The sequence below is a fragment of the Carassius carassius genome, chromosome 26 (assembly GCF_963082965.1).
Source record: "Carassius carassius chromosome 26, fCarCar2.1, whole genome shotgun sequence".
In the NCBI taxonomy this organism is placed as follows: Eukaryota; Metazoa; Chordata; class Actinopteri; order Cypriniformes; family Cyprinidae; genus Carassius; species Carassius carassius.
Genome location: NC_081780.1, coordinates 16,159,420 through 16,181,269, shown reverse-complemented (window position 1 = coordinate 16,181,269; position 21,850 = coordinate 16,159,420). Strand labels below are relative to the sequence as shown.

Below are 21,850 nucleotides of genomic sequence, written 5' to 3'. Positions count from 1 at the left end.
AGCTGAAAGAGGTGCTCACAATATACCATTCCTCCTCTCTCTCTCTCTCTCTCTCTCTCTCTTTCTGTCCATTTTTTCATCTCCCCTTCTCTTGGGCTCAGGGGCTTGTGACGCTCAATATGTCCATCTGCTTCTCAGAGAGAGAGAGAGAGAGAGAGAGACATTAATACAAGGCACCCCTCGTCTCGTACATTCAGCACTCATGTTTTCCCAAAAGCCGAACGCTCTGAAATGACAGGAGAATGGAGGGATGGGAAAGAGAGAGAGGGTGTGGATGATTGGATGGGTGAGAGAAAGATGGAGAGAGGGGGGTGTAATATGTGTGTGTGTGTGTGTGTGTGTGTGTGTAATGTAGACAGCAGTGAAGTGAATGTTATCTTACAGACGTTGAATGCACCTGCAGCTAAAGCCTTGCATGAGAGCTCCCTGCAGAAATAAACACATACACTTGAGTACTATCACACACACACACACACACACACACAAATACCTCATTACAGCTGTATTATCAGAAACCAAGGAGATGTACAAGTACATACACACACATGCACCTGTGCATATTTGATAAAAATTAAAGATGTGCATATAGGCTTGAAATATCAATATATTGTTTTACCAATGTTAATGTTTTATTGAGGATCAATCCTATAAATTATATTGGCACATTATTTATTTATTAAAAAATGAAAGAAAGAAAAAATCTTAACAATTTTACCTATTTGTTTTGTTTTCTTAAAAAAAATACATCTAATGATAAATTGCTGCAATTACTCATTTAGTCTTTCGACACATTTTATTATGTATTTATTTTTTGTTGATTGTAGCTCACACAGCAGAGTTTGACACTAGTTAACGCAGAGGTCATGGGTTCAATTCTGCGTGAATGCTTTAAGTGTTCAATGCAATTAGCCAATTTTGACTGCCAAATATGTAAATGTAAATGTTTTCACACAATTCTAACTAAAATGGTTGTATATGTGACTTTTCACTGAACTAACAAATTAATTTTCTCTTTTCTCTCACAGGCAGGACGCAAGTGATCTGACTGGAGCTATTCAGAGGTAGGAATGTCCCTAAGAAATGTTCTTTATTTCTTTTTCTTTCTTTCTTTCTTTCTTTCTTTCTTTCTTTCTTTCTTTCTTTCTTTCTTTCTCTGTCAGTTATTTCTAATTCAGGCTAGTAGTGTGTCGACTGCTATACTGATGCAATAATTTTTCTTTTTCACTCACAAAAAACTCATTTTTTATTTATTTATTTTTTATTATAATTTTTTTTTTACTGAGACCTTGGGTTGATTGCTAGATTGCGTACATGACAAAAACAACACTCGTAACACTTGGCTTTGTCCATGTATGATCTCAGTAATGTTTAATATAACCTCCATATATAATAACAGAACATGGCCTGTTATAATACATCAGTGAGCTGCCTGCATAGACAGTATTTTAAACCATTCTAGGTTTACTTCCAAATTCAAGTCCTAAAGGTTGACGAAAAATGTGCATTCCTTTAATAAAAAAAGCCAGATCCAGAATGCACTACAATAAGCTCAGTGGAAAATTGACAAGATGACAAAAAGTTTTTATGTTTATTTGAATATCATGCTGTTAGCTTAGCAACATGCTAACGCAAACTGTTGAAATCAGTTCTCCTTGCTGTCTACCGAGACTACTTGAATTCAATCATTATGAGGATCCATTTCAGGTATAGGCTGTTTAATCACAAAATGTTGGATGAATTGAGAGAATTGTTGACGGTAAAATTATCATGTACAATTTAAAAGTCTTACAGTAGAAGCCCATTTTGTTTGTTTTTCTATGCTTAATAAAGTTTTGTTTTTAGCTTAGCAACATGCTAACATCAAACTCTATTGTAATTAATAAGGACTTGAGTTTTCTGAGGCGCTATTTTTGTATAGAACTGCTTATTTAGACCATTCTAAATCAATAATTTGCTCAGTTACGTCACTGTTCGCACACTGTCTTAAAAGGTAGTGTCCTGTGTATGGAGTAGACTGCAAGGCAGCCCCCTAGGATTCAGAACAGAACTAATGACAAGCTCAAACAGCATTCATATATGATTGGAGGCGGATGATGGGATTTTTGGAAAGAATAAAAGCGTAACCTCAGACTTTGCCGATTTTAACATAGCCTCTTCTGAATTTTTGATTACGAGAGGAGAGCGAGATGACAGGGAAGAGAAATAAAAGAGAAAAAGGTGTTCCCAGAGAATCAAGGGTGCAGAGTTGAGGCTGGTAAAGATCTGTGACTGAGGGCCATTAAACCCAGCCCCACGGCTATGAGACTACACATCGAAAGAGCGAGAGAGAGCGCCTGAGAGTTTTTTGATAAACTGCTGATCCTGAAATAGCTATACCTATTTTTCATCGGGAATTCTGTTAGGAATAAATTGTCACGTCTCATCTGGAGAAGAGCTTTCTTCTGCAGGGTGGCACACAGAAACTCAAAGCCACTGCCGGAGTTCGCCACCCTCTCTGTCGTTACAGCGATGCACTGTGGGTTACCGCCGGCAAAAGGCTGACTGACAGACAGCCTGCGAGTTTTCAAGGGCACTCATGAAAAGGAAAAAATATGTCACCCTGAGAAATTGCTGTGGACGTTACAGTAATATGAATGAATATGACAGAAAACTAAATTTTAAGGACGTTTTTTCTCAAAAGTCAACAACTTGCTAAAAGTTGAAGGGATGTTTGACCCAGAAATGAAAATTCTCATCATTTGCACACCCTCATATTGTTCCAAATCTCTATGAATTTCTTGGACACAAAAGAAGAATGATGAACTGAAGAATGTTGGTAGCCAAACAGTTGACTTTCACAGGAAATACTATAGAAGTTAATGGCTTCCATCAGCTATTTGGTTGCCTGCAATCTTCATAATATCTTATTCTGTGTCCAACAGCTAAAGGAAACTCGTACAGGTTTGGTAAAGCTTGAGGGTGAGAAAATAATGAAAGATTTTCAATTTTTGGGTGTACTATTTATTTAACTGTAAGTATAGCCCTCATGCCATTTTTTTGATTGGTCTCAAAATTTAATATTTTGTCTACCTTCTCTCCACTGGCCCTTGCATGGCTCCTTGAAAATTCTCTGTGTTTTCCTAAAAGCAGATAACTAACATACGTTTCACTATCAAGATCTGTTGTTCCCAGGAATACAATGATGTAATGGGCATCCTGTGTTCTTCAAGTGCGCATATGGGTTTAATTTGCAAGATATTGTTGACAGAATCTCCCAACCACACCCAGAATTACCTCAGAATTCATCTGTACGCCAAAAGTCATGTGCATCTGAGTGCATGTGTTCACAGCAATGTTAGTGTGACTTCATATGCAGATGAAGTGCAAAAGAACACAGTGAAATTCACAAGAATACCAAAACACCTCAGGAGTGAGAGGAAATGAACTAGAGATACAGAGCAGAGGAAATGAGAGGAAAGGAGTTTGCCATTAGTGTATTAGCAAAAATGATTGGGTTTTTGTGTGTGTGTGTGTGTGTGTGTGTATGTACAGTCAGAAAAAAAATATTTTATGAAAATATGATAATGCAGATGCGAAGGCTTGAGCGAATGCGTTCTTGCATTACTTAATGCAGCAATGCCTCAGAAACTCAGACAGCTGTTGACCTTAAACCGCAATATATATATATATATATATATATATATATATATATATATATATATATATATATATATATATATAAAATTGGAGCTCTAGCACCCCTTGTGGTATTATGATAGGTTATGAATAACACTCTGACACATTCAATTGAACTTGCATAACTAGAAATGTTTGCGCTCATCTACGTGTGGTAAAGTTATCTTGGGCCTAAGGGGAAAATTCTTCCCAGAGGAAAATTTTACTGTGCAGACTTTGAGAACAAGGTGCAATCTATAATAAGCCTAATTTACATTTAAAGGAGGTGTACTTGTGCTGGAAAGAAAGACAACGACATAAATTCCCATAGTGCAGTGCAATACTAGTCTCAAGAGACTTGAGGTAGAAGTCTCCATTTGTTCTCCATTTAATATCATTGCTGTATGTCTAAAAATAACAATCCTAGTTTGAAATATAGTTTCTCTTCATTTTCTCTTTAATTTTTTACTATATTATATCATTTTAAAAAGAATTAAAAATATGAAATATTAATAGTATAATGAAATATTTAATATTATGGTTAGATGTTGTTGAAGCACAAAGTAGAGAAAAAAAATTTAATAAATGAAATAACATTTAAAATGTAAAATAATAATATAAAATATAAAAAAGGCCCACATTTGTTACATAAGACATTTGAAGCACTTTTTGAATAAAGAATATTTGTTGTTGTTATATTGTAATATTAAATAATAAGCATGAACATTTATATATTTTATATTTTATTTAGATTTAAAATAATAAAGTCTTTGAGTCTCTGAGACCCAAAACAAAGCCTGTTATTTGTTCAATAAAGTTGAATGTTGAATAAATTAAATAAGGTTACTATAATATGTACTATTGCAATATGTTTTATGACAATATTAAGTAATAATATGTTTTATACATTTATTTATATTTTGAAACACACTGTAGAAAAATAAATTAGAAATAAAAATAATGTTTCATATGTGGCTACACTTGAATCAAGTCACAGGGTTTGTTGAATAAAGCTGAACGTTGACTAAAGAATATAAAGTTGAATTCCCTTTATAATCAGATCTCATAAGATTCGAAAAAGTTACAACCTGAAAGTCGAGTATGTTTGGGGCCTTGGCGTCTCTGAACAGAAGAAAAAGAGGGTAAAGAGATCTTCTGTGTGCTTTCTTTCTTTCCTGTGGGCTATACCAGCCGAAATACAGTTGTCAACTTAGATACAGAGATACTCCAATCTCTATTTTCATCTTCTTCTTCCAACATCCATGGCATAACAAAGAGAAAAGGAAGAGAAAGAAAGGGTGGCGCAAAAGAACGTGTGACTGTGTAATTAGCTCCTGTGTGCAATCACTGATTCCCTCACGCTGAATGACTGACTGCCTCTTAGCAAGCTGCATCAAAACCATTTCTTCTCTCTTTTTTCACCCTCTTTTTTTCCGGTACCGGGGGTCTTAACAGCAGTGGGGGGGGGGGGGGCAAGAGGAAAACGGGGGGTGGGGGCGGAATCAGTTGTCAGCTAATTGCATCTCTCCGTGGCGATTATGTTCTCATAGAGAAAACAACCGATAATTATGGGAGCCGGGATGGCAGCGCAAGAGAGCGGTTACCGAACCGTCATGGCGGCCGTGTGGGACCCGGCCTCATTATCACCACGGAGACTGACCCGCCCCCTTCACCCCAGCAACCGCTCTAATTACCATCCAACCAGACCTGTCAATCAACACTATTTATAATCCAACTCTGAGAGAGGAAGGGAAAAGAGGGAGAGAAAGAAACATTATGAAATAGTCCCTGGGTATCACAAATATAAACCTTCGGCGTTTATTACAAGTATTCAGGTTCGCCCCTTGTGTGAATTGATGTGTTCTATGAATGTGAATAGGCCGGTTTTCTCTTTTGTCCTCTGTTTTTCTGTAGATTGATTATTAGACCGCTCTTCTAATAACCTTTTTAAAAAGCTCACATTGTAGCAGATCACTGAAAGTAAATTGTACTGCGAGTAGACTATAGGCCTTAGTCAGGCTAGATGCCATATTTAATTTGACATAGATGAAAATAGATAGATGTATCCTCTGTTCAATATGTCTTTCTGTCGTTTACCTTGGCATTGATCGTTCGGCTTACAAAACACTGAAAATATGTTTTATGTTTGTTTGTTTTTTGAATTCCAGTGGACCCAAAACCTTCAAAAAGAACACAGTACAACTTATTGGATGGAATTTATATCTACAATTCACAGCCTCTTTTTCATCTGTGTCACGCCAATGGCACATGCATATATTCCGTATGGTATTGGTTTGCACGTCTGCAAAAAACGTTTCCAGTGTTAACATTGAGTAGTTTTGTTGTTGTTGTTTTGCTGCTTTTATGATTTAGAATATATATGAATTCACACTTTTAAGATGTTAATTTAATTTGATATAGCATATGTAGTTATATATTCTAAATATATTGTGTAAAACTGAATATAATGATTTATTCTTGATTATATAATTTAAAAATCAAAATGTAATTAGAAAGTATTAATATATTGTGTAATAAATAATAATAATAATAATAGTGTAGTTATTAAATATGTTAATTTTATTAAATATGACAAAAATACATCAAAAATGTAAATGATTTACAGAATTTTAATGATTTAGAAATTCTTAATATATGGTGTTATAAATAATAATAATAATATTTAATACTCCTGATTATGTAGTTGTAAATTGAAGACATTAATTTGATAATTTGTACAAATTAATATATTGGATTAATGTAGATTGTGATTATGTAGTTTTTAAAACCAACTATATAGTTAAAACTCTTTAATATGTTCTGTAAATATGAATATATATTGTTAATATATTATATAAATTGAATATGTTGTTAGACATAGTAGCATAGCAGTTACATTTAGCTGCAGATATATACACATATGAATACATTCACATGAATTACTGAGCCTTTCGAATTCTCTCTTATTTCACAATAACAATTCCACATTTCACAATAGCCGGCTAGTGTTTGCTTCAACTGAAGAGCATTCGTAGTCATTTGAATGAGCCACCCGAGGTGAGGCCTTGTGAAAGGTTCGTTAGGCAGCCCTCTGAACGAGCTGCACCACAGCACCCCTTCTCTGTCTTTAGAGGGAGCCACCTGGACGAGCTCCACGGTGAGGCCTGGTGTAGGCTGAGAGATATGAGGCGTGAGGCCTTGGAGTGCTGCCCTACTGTTACTCATAATCCTAATACCCCACAGATGTTCTGGATCGAGAAACAGCTGTCTAACATTACTGTACGTACGCACACAAAAACGCTAGCGGCCCCCGACAGCCGGTAAAACCTTGTGTAAAAAGCCTCCATACACAATGTAAATTTACAAGCTTAATGCGGGAAATCCAAAAACACCAAATCCCACCTACAACGAGAACATCCTCCTGTCTAAAGCCGTTAATACCGGCATCTAAAATACGTAATACTTTTAAACAAATGCTACGTCATATAACTAATACCCTCACAGTGGAACAGCCTCATATTTACATGCATTCACTGTGTATTTTTGTGGGTTGCACTAAAATATTTGCATTTGTTATTCACCCAGTTTAGCCACTTTTCTGGAATAAACCAAAGCTTTTAATCAGAAACATCACGAAAGAGTCTGAATGCTCTGCTAAATTACACATTCGCACACAAAGTCCCGTCCCTCATCCCTGATTGGGTTATTGTTTCCAGTTTTTCTCCACTAACGACCGCTGGGCCCCCCCTCGCTCTGAATATTCATGAGAGGAAGTGTCTCACTAGATGGCGATGCAGCTCAGCGCGGCCATGCTAATGAGCTCACAGGGGATTAATATTTATGAGATCTGGGAGGAGGATACTGGAGATGTGACTTGTGCGAATGTGTATGCGTACGGTGACTAAGACCTTAATAGCTGAATAAGTTAGACAGCACAGAGTGGCCTGTCACATACACACAGACATAAAAAAGAAAAAAGACTGCTATTTCAATTGATTTGAGTATATTTGTGGAGAAAACCAAGGATTAGGTGTTTCACAGGAAGTTGAACAAAAAGCATGTGCTCCGTATAATACAATAATTTCATATTTAATGGGAACATTTCAGGCAAAAATAAAAATTTAGTCAGTATTTACTCACCATTGTGTTGTTCCCTATTTAATTCTTCTGTGGCACATGTTTGAACTTTTATAATATATAATGTATCAAAATTGAAAATGACACAAAAGGTAGTAATAATAGTAGTAATTGCTAGTTAAATTCACAATTCTGAATAAACATGTAACACGTTAAATTAAACAAACTTTTTGTTTTGGTTTTGTGTTTTGTTTTGATGTTTTTGTTTGTTTGTTTTTGTTCTGTTTTGTATTTCTTTGTTCTGCTGTTTTGTGTAGTTTTTTTAGTCTTGTATTTTTTCCAGTTTTGTTTGTTTTTGTTTTGCTTAGCTAGAAATATTTCCGTTCACATATTTCTAGACACTTTTTGTTTTGTTTTATATATATATACAGTACAGACCAAAAGTTTGGACACACCTTCTCATTCAAAGAGTTTTCTTTATTTTCATGACTATGAAAACTGTAGAGTCACACTGAAGGTATCAAGGGCTATTTGACCAAGAAGGAGAGTGATGGGGTGCTGCGCCAGATGACCTGGCCTCCACAGTCACCGGACCTGAACCAAATCGAGATGGTTTAGGGGTGAGCTGGACCGCAGACAGAAGGCAAAAGGGCCAACAAGTGCTAAGCATCTCTCGGGGTACTCCTTCAAGACAGTTGGAAGACCATTTCAGGTGACTACCTCTTGAAGCTCATCAAGAGAATGCCAAGAGCGTGCAAAGAAGTAATCAAAGCAAAAGGTGGCTACTTTGAAGAACCCAGAATATGACATATTTTCAGTTGTTTCACACTTTTTTGTTATGTATATAATTCCATATATAATTCCACATGTGTTAATTCATAGTTTTGATGCCTTCAGTGTGAATCTACAATTTTCATAGTCATGAAAATAAAGAAAACTCTTTGAATGAGAAGGTGTGTCCAAACTTTTGGTCTGTACTGTATATATATATAAATATATATATATATATATATATATATATATATATATATATATTTTTTTTTTTTTTTTTTTTTTTTTTTTTTTTGTAGTCTTAAAAATGTATTGTTTATTTTTAGCAAAAACCCCCCCACCCCCCGCGCGTCACTGGGGTAATCAAAAAATAGGCAAAAAGGCGGGAGCTGGTTGCTGAAGCCACGCCCACCTAGGGCAACGCCGGTGACAGCAGCTGAAATCCACCTGTCACTCAAGTTGCCACGCCCTTAATTATGCAAAACTTTAAGGCTTAATATAATAAAAAAGGATGAGTTATATAAAAAAAAAAAATTACCCCCCTCACAGTTGTCAAGGAAAAAATTAGCTATATATACCAAACTAATTTTTTGCACCAGGCTGTAAACATGTTTTTTTCCTGCTGTAAAGTTGGGTATTTTAACATGGGGAGTCTATGGGATTAACTCCCTTTTGCAGCCAGCCTCAAGCGGCCAGTCAATGAATTGCAGTTTTAGTCACCTCCTTATTGGCTTTACGAGAAAGAGCGGGAGGTTGCTGCTCGGTGATAACATATAAATAACTGTCATCAATAGACATGAAACCAATGACACTCAAAGTCTTGACATATCATGTTTGGACTGCAATCTCGACTCGAGAACCGCATGATGTGAGGAAATAATTTAATTTGTAATGACATGAAGGTGAGTAAATAATGCATTTTCATTCCCTACATTTTGAAGTTGATATTAAACGGATATTAAAATATAAGCTTTAATAGAAGCTTCCTGTTGCAGTGTCATGACCTGTGGCATTTGTGACTCATTTTAGTAATTGCAGCAGTTTTGTGGTGTGTATAAGGGGGAGCGGGAGTTTGTGTAAGTGTGTTTTGTGCCCAAGTTACATAAAATGTTATTTGAAGAAAGGAGGATGTAGTGTCACAATGAGTGTGTGTGCATAAATGTTATCAGTTTAGAAAGATGACCAAGGAACTTATCCCTCACTCGGCTCATTCCACACACAATCATGTCCATCAATCGTCAAACACCTCTAATGGGTTTGACCAGTCACTGACTAAGCCATTAACCTCTCTCTCACACACACAGACACACGCTTACATAGCATATAAGTACACACTCCCTAGAGTGGTTGCATATTGAAATACACACACAAGGTTCAAATGTATTCCGGGTGGTTGATCCCAAAAATAGAGCAGAGTATAGTAGGATTTGAGCTATTTTAGTGCATCCCAGACACACACACACACATAGACACAGAGCAGATGAACTAGTCCAGACATGAGTGTCAGGTTGACAGCCTCATACCCTGAGGAATGCTTCCTTCAAGCTGAAGAGAGAGAATCGCTCGTTCGTTTGTGAGATCTCCCTTAAGGTTGAGCCTCTGGCCTCTGCCATCATTGTCATGCATGTGTGCATGAGTGTGTGGAGATGAATTTGACGGTTGTCAAAAAAAAAAAAATTTCACTTTTCGACCTTTAACACTGGACATACATGCAAAGCATGTCCACAATGTAAATTGCCACGTCATTTCACCCATTGAGGGAAACTAAGCTGCAAAAATTCAGAAATATTCACATCCTAGACTCTCCAGACACATTTAATTTCCAAACTCGTGATAGTATCAAAACAAAGAAAATAAAATATCGCTAGATTCACATTCATCAGTCTATATACCACTCACAGGACAATTCACTGGACTAAGTGTCATGAAACATGCAATAAGCAACGTAATATCATTTTGCTGAAATTTTGCTGCTTTTCCAATACTTGAATATTCAAAACTTCACATGCTCATGCGCTAATGCTTGCTATAGTGCTACTTGTGGCAAAGCTAAAAATATGTTCCGTGATATGAACCGTCCTCTGATGCGCTTTGAAACGCAATGGCGTGAGATGAATCTTTCTTAACTGGAAATGTTAGCGTTCACATATTTCTGGATAGAGAAAGCGGACATTGTCATTATGTCGGTTACTAGCATTAAAGATGGACTTCAGGGAATAAAATGGTACGAAAGTGAAGAATTCCGCCTGTTTAATATTTATTGTCATCGTTTTATGATAATTCAATGCCATGACATTGAAGGTGATATTTCATAGCAAACATTCCACTGTTGACAGGTTTTCACAAAGAGAAGGAAATATTTAGATTATTTTGATGCTTCTCAATAGCCAAAAATACCCAGAAAGAAGAAGAAAAGGAAAAAGAATTAGCATCCTAATGAACAGATTCACTACCTCTTCTGTTTTTCTGTCATTCTTAGAGAGGGTGTGCTGGCTTTGAAGTGTCTACACAGACATTTTTGCATCCAAAAGCACAATAGTCCCTATTTCACTTTGAAAACACACACAAACACATGCATACTGTACACACTCGCACAAACACACGAGTTCAGTCAAGAGCAAATATGGACCTGAATACAATGACATTGTAGAAGAAAAAAAAACAACACCTATCCAAGCAAAACATTTTCCATATAAATAGTAGGGACAAATGGCTTTTGCTGTGTGTATGTGTGTGTTGAGGAAATAATTGAGGAGACAGAACTCCAGAATCAGGCCTCTAATGGAAGGTGACAAATTAATTTCTGTCTGCTAATAGCTCAAAATAGAACATGCCCGACTGGCTGTCTTATTCTACGTGCCGCTTGGAAGTTCAAGCACATGTGTATGTGTGAATGGGAGGACAAGGAGAAAAAATAAAAATAAAAAAAACTCACTGGTACAGCTTAAACTGTTTGTGTGTACAAGCTCTGTGGTTAGATGGACATCCATTGTGGGTTAAACAGCACTACCAGTACTAGGTTTTGGCCTGGGTTAATAATAAAATAGCATATATCAATATTTGCACAGAAAAGCCACTAAATACACATGAACACTTTTTTATGAGCTTCTCTCTTCTCCTTACTCTCTCTCTCTCTCTCACACACACACACACATTTCCTGCCAAACCTTTGATCTGCCGGCAACAGCATCATGAATAGTCACGCTGACATTAACGCTCATCGAACGCTTCACTCTAACAGCCATTCATGGATTGGGCCTTTGTGTGTTTAATCTCTGCTGATTGGTGGTCTTAAAATTAAAAAGGGGCACTGTTTGTATTTGATTGGCTGTAATAATATTTTTACAGGAACAATAGGAGATCTATCTCAGCTCATCCCCGTAATAGGGTTATCTGAACGCCACAAATTTAAGAACAATTCACCACCATGCTTTCATGTGGTCCTGTCATGTGTTTTAGAGATCAGATTAATTCTTCATATCAGCAATCTGATTGTGGACTCGTGTATCTCATGCATGTTTTATAGCAGCCCTTTCTTCCAAACTGCTGCGTCAAACCTTTTCTTTGGAAAAAAAAAAAATCTAAATTATTCATCTGTGTTTTGGTGCATTCCTCCTGCAGAACGAGAGAGGTGGGGGGTGGGGGGTGAATAGAGGGTCTTCCTTTTTTCCGAGGGTCCCACGTGAACTGCATTCTGATAGAGATGAGAGGTTTTTAGGCCTGAGAGAAAGACAAAAGAAGGCAGAATAATCTGAGAGTGCTGATCAAAGCAAGCCAAATGCTGTTTTGAATAGGTGGAATGGCATAGCGCTGACGTCAGGTAATCCTTATTTTATTAATGTTAGCTCAAGAATTTATATTCCGACAAAACACCGTACATTTTATTCTCATCGTCCCTCTCTCCACCCGCTGGGATATTCCTTTGATATTCCATCTTTTTAAGCCTCGATAACATTTAATAATAAAGCCAGAACCTCTGTGAATTGTGTCAGCCTGACCTGCTTAAGGAAACACACACACGCACACTTGCAAAGTCTCATTGTTACTGGAGCCACAAATGGCATTGCAGGTCCAGTACATGTCATGCTCAAAATGCCAAAATTGCATCTTTCAGCTGTTGACCGCTCATCCGGGTAACTGAAAGTGGTGCTAGTATATTTTCTCTCTACTTTGTTGTTGTTGTAGCGGAAACTTTAGGATCACCTTTTGGAAAAATTACTACACATCACATTACTCCACATAATTAAGACAGAAGAACTTGATTGTAAAGCATCCAATCACTGTTTTATTTGTTATTACACTATTATTACAATATTATAATCATGCACTAATAGTTGCATGACGTCTAATAGTGCTGCAGTTTGTGAACAGAGTCTGAATGAGGCTGTGACTAAGTTAAAATTGATCTTGTGTCACTGTGCCATTGTAAAAATGTCTTATGTCTTTTTAATATCGTACTTATCAATAACTGGCGACAAGCCTAGTTGTTAAAAACACATCTCAACTCCCTTGTGTTTGGTTGTGTTGTGTTAAAAGTGTTTTTTAACTCAAGCGTATGCCCTATGGGCCTGCTAAGACTGTATTTGGAAGTTCCTGAGGGAACAATAAACCTAGTTTTTACCTGGACATTTCCAAGCTATTTTGAGCTGAAATACCCACAAGTCTAGCCTACTAACTAGTCGCAACATTCAAAATGGGCTGTCATGGCTAGGAGTGATTGGGCATTGACCTTTTAATCACCATTATAGCTAAGACAATTAGGCAGAAGAGAGTGAGAGAGATAGAAGGTATTAGTATAGGAGGAAAAGAACAGAGTGTCATACAGATAAAACAGAATAGAAGATTGAGAAAAAGGGAATAATGTAGGAAAGTATACTCTAACTAGGTCATTTCATTAAACTGTAAATGCAATACAACTACTTGACAGAGAATGTTATGTTTGTGCGATAGACTGTACATGATTTTATAACCGGACTGCTTTGTGTGTGTGTGTGTGTGTGTGTGTGTGTGTGTGTGTGTCTGTGTGTGTGTGTGTGTGTGTGTGTGTGTGTGTGTGTGTTTCGGTACACATTGTCCCAGGGCACTGTCTATACATGCGGAGATCACATCTCCCTAGCCTCACTTTTTCTGTTTTTTCTCCTTTTTTTTTGTCTTGCCTCACCACTTCTTGTCTTTTTTCCTCACTAAACTGGTCCCTCCTCTTTTTTATCTTAATGTGTATTCATGTTTTTATTTTTATCATTCCATTTGTCTCATCTTGTTTTCTTCTCATTTGATTTCATCTTGTCTTATCTCATCCTTCTTTCACCATTCGAATATCTTCTTGTTTTATCTCATCTGTTCTTTTCTCATCTCCTCTCATCTCTGCTCTCTTCTTCATCTTATCTCTTCTTAGATATTTTTCTTTCTTTTTTATCTCATCTAATTTCAACTCATCCCTTTTTTCATTTTGTCTTTTCTTGTGTCCTCAACTTCTTTTCTTACCATTTAATTTCATCTCTTCTCTTCTCATGTTATCTCATCTTGTCTCATCTCTTGTCAAGTCTTTTTCCCTTTTTTTTCCCTTTTGCCCATTTCTTTCATCATGTCTCACTTCATCTGGTCTCCTCTGTTGTCACCTTTCTTCTTGACTCATTTAATCACTTCAAGTCTCATCTTGTCTCATTTCACAGGGTTTCTTAGATTCTTACCTTTATTTCTTTTCATTTTATTTTGTTTTCCTTATTTCATCATCTCTTTTGTTCTCTCTACCCTGTCTTGTCTTTCCCGACTAGTCACATCTCTTGTCATTTTTTGATTTATCTTGTCTCATCCTGCTTCATCTCATCTGAAAACTTTTTCTCTTCTCTTCTCTTTTCTTCTCTTTTCTTCTCTTCTCTTCTCTTCTCTTCTCTTCTCTTCTCTTCTCTTCTCTTCTCTTCTCTTCTCTTCTCTTCTCTTCTGTTATTGCACTAATCACTCATAATGGGCCCTATGGACTCAAGCAATTGAGTGTGATCAGACATCTGCCTCAGACTCAGCTAATCAAATGCCATTGCCTGAGATCATAGCAAACCAGTTATCACCCCTGGCATATATTTTCTTTTCGGCTGTCAGTAACAGCTTGACTTCAACCCTCACGCAGACAGACACGTAGATTCTCTCCTTGCAAAACAATTGCCAAATAATACCCCCTGGTATAGGCCTTTTGCGAATCTCAGTGAAAAACAGCGTGAATTTAGAATTGATCGCTAATACATTTGGCATTTCGTCTAGCTGTTAAGTTCCCTGCCCACATCTGACTATATGCCTGCCACTCAGAAACACTCGCTGCTGAACAACCATTACATTTACACTGACTAGCTCATGTGAGACTGGCAGAGGGGCTGATGATAGAGAAAGACAGATGGAGGGAAAGAAAAGGAGGTGGCAGATGGAGCACAGAGACATTTGGAACTGGTTATTTTACGCTCCTAACCAATTTTATTTGGATGACATCTGTAATCGGAATCACTATGGTCAGTGTAATGCAGATTAAAGTGATGGGATCTGCATCTGTTGCAGTAGGTACAGTTATAGGACATTAATGGGGTACCTCAGGATCGCAGGTGGTATGTAAACAAATTACTTTGGCAATTACCGCAAGAGTTATGGATGATCCTAGCTAAGTGTGCAAGGTGCAAAACAAAAATTTGTCCTTTAATCAATCGGTGCCCTTGATCCTCTGATGTGTTTTTCTCTCGATGAAACTTTCATGAGCCATAATAAACACAATGCATTTTTAAACAGGCAGATCTGGAAGACATTTGGAAAAGAGAGAGGGAGTGAGAAACTTGTGAAGGGAGGAGACATTTAAAGAGAAAGGAGGTAAATATGTTATTCTAGAATAGAGAGAATGGGAGAGAGATGGAGGGGTAGGAACAGATGGTGAAAAGAAAGAGCAATGACAAGAGGTTATTTTCAGAAGAGTGTGACTCTTTAACAAAATGTGCCCATTGGGAGGAAAAATGGGCTTCTTAGAATTGCACATACAACACTCACACTCAGAAACCCTCGTTTAAACTAATCCACATCCCTGGTGCTTTTCTGCTTTCCCACCACAGGACTGATTTATCAAAACAATTGTCCTCAAAAAGCCTCTGGTGTTATCTCAGAAAGAAAAAATAAAACAGTTCATGAGTAGCACTGATGCAAATCCTAACCAAGAATCAATAAACTGATTACAAAAACTTGACACACCAAAGCCCAAAGAATATTTTGCCGTTCTGCGACTTTCCACGTACTGTCCTCGTAACACAAGTTTTGTCATCGGAAGTGTCTGTGGAAGTCTGCACAATAGCATAGGTGCGAGGTGAGAACGAGTCAAGAAGGTTGTACAGTAATTTGTACCATTATAGAAATGTGACTGACTACACAGGAGGTGTAGTAATTTAAGAGGTGAAAATTCTGTGAAATTACATACATAGAAATGGCTTGAAATTTGAAAGCATAACAACTAACAACCATGACGTCTATGAAATATCAGTCAATAAAGCATTTTTTAAAACAATGGCACAATAGGCTACCCCAAACTGTTTCCCCCAGTTTTCGCCCAAACTGATTTAGCAAAATCAAGATGCGGAGGGTGAAGGGAATTGCCGTTAGTGAGAGTCCCGCTCGCTGTGAAGCAGGAGCAGCCGGCAGAGGATTCCACTTAGTCTTAAAGCCTTCCTCGAATGGCTACGTTCATAAATAAAACAATGATTTGTGCCAAAAAGAATGAGTACTTATCAGCTGAGATTTTGTTATTCATATGGTCTGGTGGTCATACGGCGTATGCCTGCAAATACAGGACAAACTGTGTGTTACAGCTTTCATATGGGACACATCTTTGATGCCTTCACTTATTTCTCGGTTCTTCAGCCTTGATCAATTATCCAAAGAAGTCCCTATTTTAGTATTCCCATGGTCATTCACAAAATATGTACTTGTTTGCATTTTTGCCTATGATGAAATAAATAATACTAGGACAAAGATGGATGCTCTTGAGAGAGAAAAATATATAGTACCAGGCCAGTGTAAAGTCTTGTCTACTTCTTAACGCCACTTCTTTAGTTGTTATTCTTGTACGGATATGAGATAGGAGCTGTCCTCAGGGGTGTTGGGCATCCTGGACAACAGCAGGCTTCTCAAAGCTAGCCAGCACCAACCTAACAGCACTAGCTCTGGCCCAAAAACAACATGAGCTGTCAGAAAGGGTTATCGCAGCCCAGTGAATCAGACGGGAGGAGGGAGGGACAAGGGGAAGGAGGAGGGAGCCGGTGAGGGTGGATGGGTGGGAGTGTTACTGTGTGAGAGAGAGAGAGCGTGAGAGAGAGGATTCAGATGCTAGAGAAAGGGCTAGCGAACACCCGCCACAACTGAAAGCACAAGGATCGTGTGCGTGTAGTGCATGCTTGCGTTCGGAGTAACGGCGATGTTGGAGCACTCGTCTGAGCTGGGCTTTGTGCCGAGTGTGTGTGTTGACAGTATGCGATACCCATCCACCGCGAACAGCGCTGTCTCCATGAGGAGCACAGAGGAACTGCTGCTGAGGTAAAGCTGTCCCTGGACAGCACACAAAGACATGCATGCTCACACATATAAATGGATCCGGCTATTTCCGAAAGGTTTGCTGATCATAGTTGCAGGTATGCAGCGAGCCATTTCAGGAATGTTTGGTTGATGGCAGCCCTGAGGATTTGTTGACCCAGATCGTTGACATGCCATTTGTAGGCCGTTTGAGCGGTGCATGCAGTTGTGTTTTTGTCAAATTGTGGGACCCTGCCTGCGCTGTACCGCATGCACTTGTCTTGCCAACCGTAAAAATGTACAGCTTGCAACGTTCCCCTCTCTTGTTTCTCTTCTCTACCGTTCGGTCGGAGCATCTCAAAAGACTGAAGAGTTGATACAGCTATAGAGAATATATTTAAAGATGCGCGTGCATGCACACAAGATAATGCGCATATGTGTGCAAGAAAGGAGGAGTGACAGAAAGAGACACTGCATCCTTGATAATAAAATTGTGCTTACTTTTTGCAGTCGCCTTTTTGCAGTCACATTTCCGCACAAGTAGTCCTAATCTATATTAATTCACCATGTAAAGTGTGCGAGTACATTTGCATGCATTTAAGTGTGCAAACACTTGTGAGGACCTAAATTCAGAGTTTGTTTGGATTAAATAATCGCATAAAAACAAAGAAAGGGATAAGCAGGAGGGGTTAAGCCACGTCCCGCCACTAGAAAGATGTCCGCTTTTGTTTGCACGCCTTTCTGACGATTGGATTTAGAAGGGTGGGTGGGTGGTGGGGGGGTCTGGAGAGGAATGGAGGAGGGGGGGCATTCGCTGGAGAGATGAAGGGAGGGTAGTGCTGAAAGCATTCTCAACAATGGGACGCCCCAACAATGTGGCTGTCACATACCACTTTGTGGCTTGTTTTTTACCTCTCCTCTCGGTCTCTGTCTCTCTCGCCATTTTTTAAATGTGGAGAAGGGTGCTGATCAGGCCGTGTCGGGTTGGTTTTTATCCAAGGGTTATGGGCGGTTAATAACACAGGCGTTTAATGTGCAGATAAAGTGTAATGGGGTGTAAGGGCATTAGTTGGGCCAGAGAGGCAGCCATGTTGGTTTAAACAGTAGATTTATGGCCTTTTACTCATTCATTGTGCTCATGCTCAATGGCTTTTAAAATATCCCCAGAGGAACATGAATCTCTCCAATGACTGTGGTCAGATCTTCTAGTGTAACAAACGTACACACACACACACAAACCCTGGCCATAACTCAACCTCCTCCAATAAAGAAATGTCAAATGGTAATATGCCGTACAGGTTTGTAACCATCACAGAAACATGTGTGCATAGGCAAGCTCATTAGAGAAATATGACCATATGTTAACAAACGTACCTAAGACTGGGGCTAAATCTATGGTCTTGAAAACACTTATCGTTATTTGATGAAAAAATTATTTATGGTGCCACACTAAGGGCCACATACATGGGAAAACAGTATATGCCGGGACTGTAAATAAATCTATTGCGCGTGCCCCTGGCAGTTGATATAATGCTTCGTTCGCTGAGGACTCACATTGATTTATGTTGCTGTGCCTACCTTCAATCCATCTGGTGGTGAATGTACTGTAATTATAACTAGGAATACTTTTTTTTAGATTGATCATTAGATGTAATATTACTGATATAATATATTATATAATATAATATAATATAATATACTGTAATATTACTCAAACATCTCTGAAATGTCTTTTGTGGTGCTAGTTATGTTCCAAAACCAAGTCGGCTGCCTACCTAGACATCAATTTGCACATCACAGTTTTAAAACCAAGTGAGCTGCCTATCATTTTTAGTCATCATTGGCATGTGCAAATGTTAATTTATGATGCCTAAAAATGTTGTGTAGCTACTCATGAGATTATCAAGCCTTGCCTGTGTGAGTGTTCTTTTGAAGACTTCAGCTGACAGGGCTATTTAAATGCTTTAGCTAAGGCTGAATGTGTTTCTCAGAGGAAGTTAAAGGGTTAAGCAATCACAGATGACACCAGGTCAGTTTGTGCTTAACGGGCCATCATAAAGGCGTACAATTTCTTCCTAAAACCACTCGTACAGCACTTCCGACTTTCCGCTATAAACACTGGAGTTTGTACTCTGCAATTAGTGGCTTGGAATGCCTTTCATTGCGGTAAAACAAGGCGATGGTGGTTGTGTCTGTGTGTGGCTGTGGCAATGGGCTGCTGTTCATGTGCGCTGGGAGTGTGTTGCAGAAATGGGTGGTTTTGTGTTTTATGAGAATGACCTGTCCCTAGGTGCCCACCATAGAGCTGTGGCTCAGTGAAGCTGCGCGAGTTTCAAATGAAAATAAATGAGAAGCAGTGACCAGAACTCACAGGGTCCAGCTTTAATGAGGGGAACGGGGGGGGGGGGTGAAACAAAGAAAGGGGTGAGATGGATAGAGAAAGGAAAGGGGAAAAAGGCTCCTTAATGAATGTAGGACTTGGAGAGAAATGGCAAATTTATTTAAACTCCAATTTCGCTACCCAAGACCTGTTCAATTAAACCAGTAAGGTTCATAGCACTTGGTAAAAATCACTCTGAGGTTGGCATTCTGGGATAGCGGGAGGCAAAAATAGGCCTGTACTTCGAATATTAGTCGGTTTTATGATTTAGGAGGAAGATTTTGTTCTACATCAATATTACAGAGCAGAATATCTTGTGAATTTTATATTTGGGCAGTGTAGAGCGACTGGAATGTGATACAATGTGCTGTTGATGTCTGATTACTGCTGGTTGGCATGGTGATGATATAAACAACAGGGGTCGAGTTGATGTAGTAGATTAGACAGGCTAGTGATCCCAGATTACACTGACAAGCTTACACATATGCACTAGAAAACCACAACACTCAAGGGGGTGATAGAGTTACAGGTAAATATGTCATTAAACCGCGCCTGTTTTTATTCAGATAACATGAAACATGTTGACTGTTCAATGGACAGTTTACTCAAGAAATTGTGCCGTAATACTGTAACAATGCAAATACTTGTGGCTTCCATTGAACACGACAGTTGAATTTTGAAGAAAAACCTGGTTGTTCTTTTCCATATATAAAAAAGAAAACAAGGACTGAGGCTTTCAAGCGTCAATACAGAATGGAAAGCATCATTTAAGCATATAATGTACTATTGTACACTAGTTTTCCAAAGCCATACAATAGCTTATGTGATGAACAGACCAACATTTAAGTCATTTTTCCCTCTATTAAGCTATTAACCATTGCGACTGAATCATTGTGCACATGAGTCAAATTTTCAAACAAATCATTCATACCTATTTTCTGACCTGGATCATCAATTAATTTGAAATAACTCATAGGTCTTAAGCCTTATTTTAGACATTATTTCCGCCGAGTGGTAATTTGTCCATATTTTACAAGGTGGCTAATTCGTTCCAATTCATATGAACTCATTCTTACGAATTCATACAATTTGGGAAAATTCGTATGCATTTTATGAGTTGGCAAATGTTTATTAATTCATGCAAAGGTCCACACCTAACCCTGCCCCTAAACCTACCCCTCACAGAAATCATACAAAATCATACAAATGAGATTGTACAAATTTGTACGAAATAGCCACCACGTAAAATACGTACAAATTGGTCATGAGATGGCATTGAATGTTCACCTCACACATTCAGTTTTGATTAGAGTACGTTGAATCTGGTATGGCAGTCGCATACAGTCTATCAGCAAAAGTTCAAATATTTAAATGTACTAGAAGCTCAAATCAGAAAGAAAAAAGTCTGCATACATAGACATTGATCTAACATTCTGCAGTCTTTGGTTTGGCACTTAGAACATTGTGCATGTAGTTTAGTTCTTCAGATGTGTAATGACAAATTCATTACATTATCTGTGTATATATATATATATATATATATATATATATATATATATATATATATATATATATATATATATATATATATATATATATATATATATATATGCATGTTTATCTGAGAAGAGTATATGTCCTGAAGCAAAGTATCTATAGTGTGCAACATAGCGAAACTGAGACTATGCATGTTTATGTGTATGTGTGCGCTTTCACTCAAATGAGCACGCTCTCTGCTTTACATAATAAATGAGTTCATCAAATATTCATGAGCCCAAACAGATTCTTCTGACAGACCAACTGTGCATCTACGTGCACGCATGTACAAGGCTATATGCTAGGGCTTTCGTCTTCGTGCGTAACCTTAACTTGTGCAACGACTGGTGGGAACAGTGACATCCAATAATATTTAAAAACTATTTAGAATTTTAAGAACAAGAAAAAATGAAAAACTACTTTAATATCTTTATCAAATGTGCGGTGGCACTGGACGGCCCTCGTGGACTGCACGACACTCCTCTGCCGCCCGGTGGACGCCGACGGCTCTTCTGGTTTTGGGCAGCCGGCAGGAGTCCCCCTGTGATGAGTGGAGCAGGTGTCGCTCATTTCCAAATCACTCCACCGGCCTCGCTCCATTCCCACGGCTCTCGGCCCCACCCCACTCGTCACACTGCTCATCCAATCAGAATTTAGATTTGGAAATATAAGTGCTAAAGTATCACTTCTACAAACCCAGACTCATTTTTTGTGTCACTTCTTGCAAGTTTTGTAACACTTTCAAAGGGAAATGTAGAGTGATTGGTGCTAACAGCACATTCAGTTTTATGCAAAATGGATGAACATGGCAATGTTTTATAATTTATGTTGGTTTTTGAACGTTAGTGAGTGGCACTAAAAGGTAAATACCTTTTGAAAATGTTGTATCACCCATACTAAACT

General features: G+C 38.1%; 1 protein-coding gene across 19 annotated transcripts in view; it reads left to right on the top strand.

The window, feature by feature from the left end:
• Positions 1-21,850, top strand: part of LOC132105894 (CUGBP Elav-like family member 2) — a 141,637-nt gene that overhangs the window by 32,855 nt on the left and 86,932 nt on the right. For 5 of the 19 annotated variants that reach the window (XM_059511392.1, XM_059511389.1, XM_059511397.1 and 2 more), the window contains exon 1: positions 16,833-17,055. In XM_059511392.1, coding sequence (XP_059367375.1) covers positions 16,913-17,055 — 143 coding nt within the window. In that variant the 5' untranslated portion in view covers positions 16,833-16,912. Of the gene's footprint in view, positions 1-1,025; positions 1,062-16,831; positions 17,056-21,850 lie in introns of those variants that run through there. The other 14 variants (XM_059511401.1, XM_059511400.1, XM_059511395.1 and 11 more) reach the window with 5 other exon arrangements.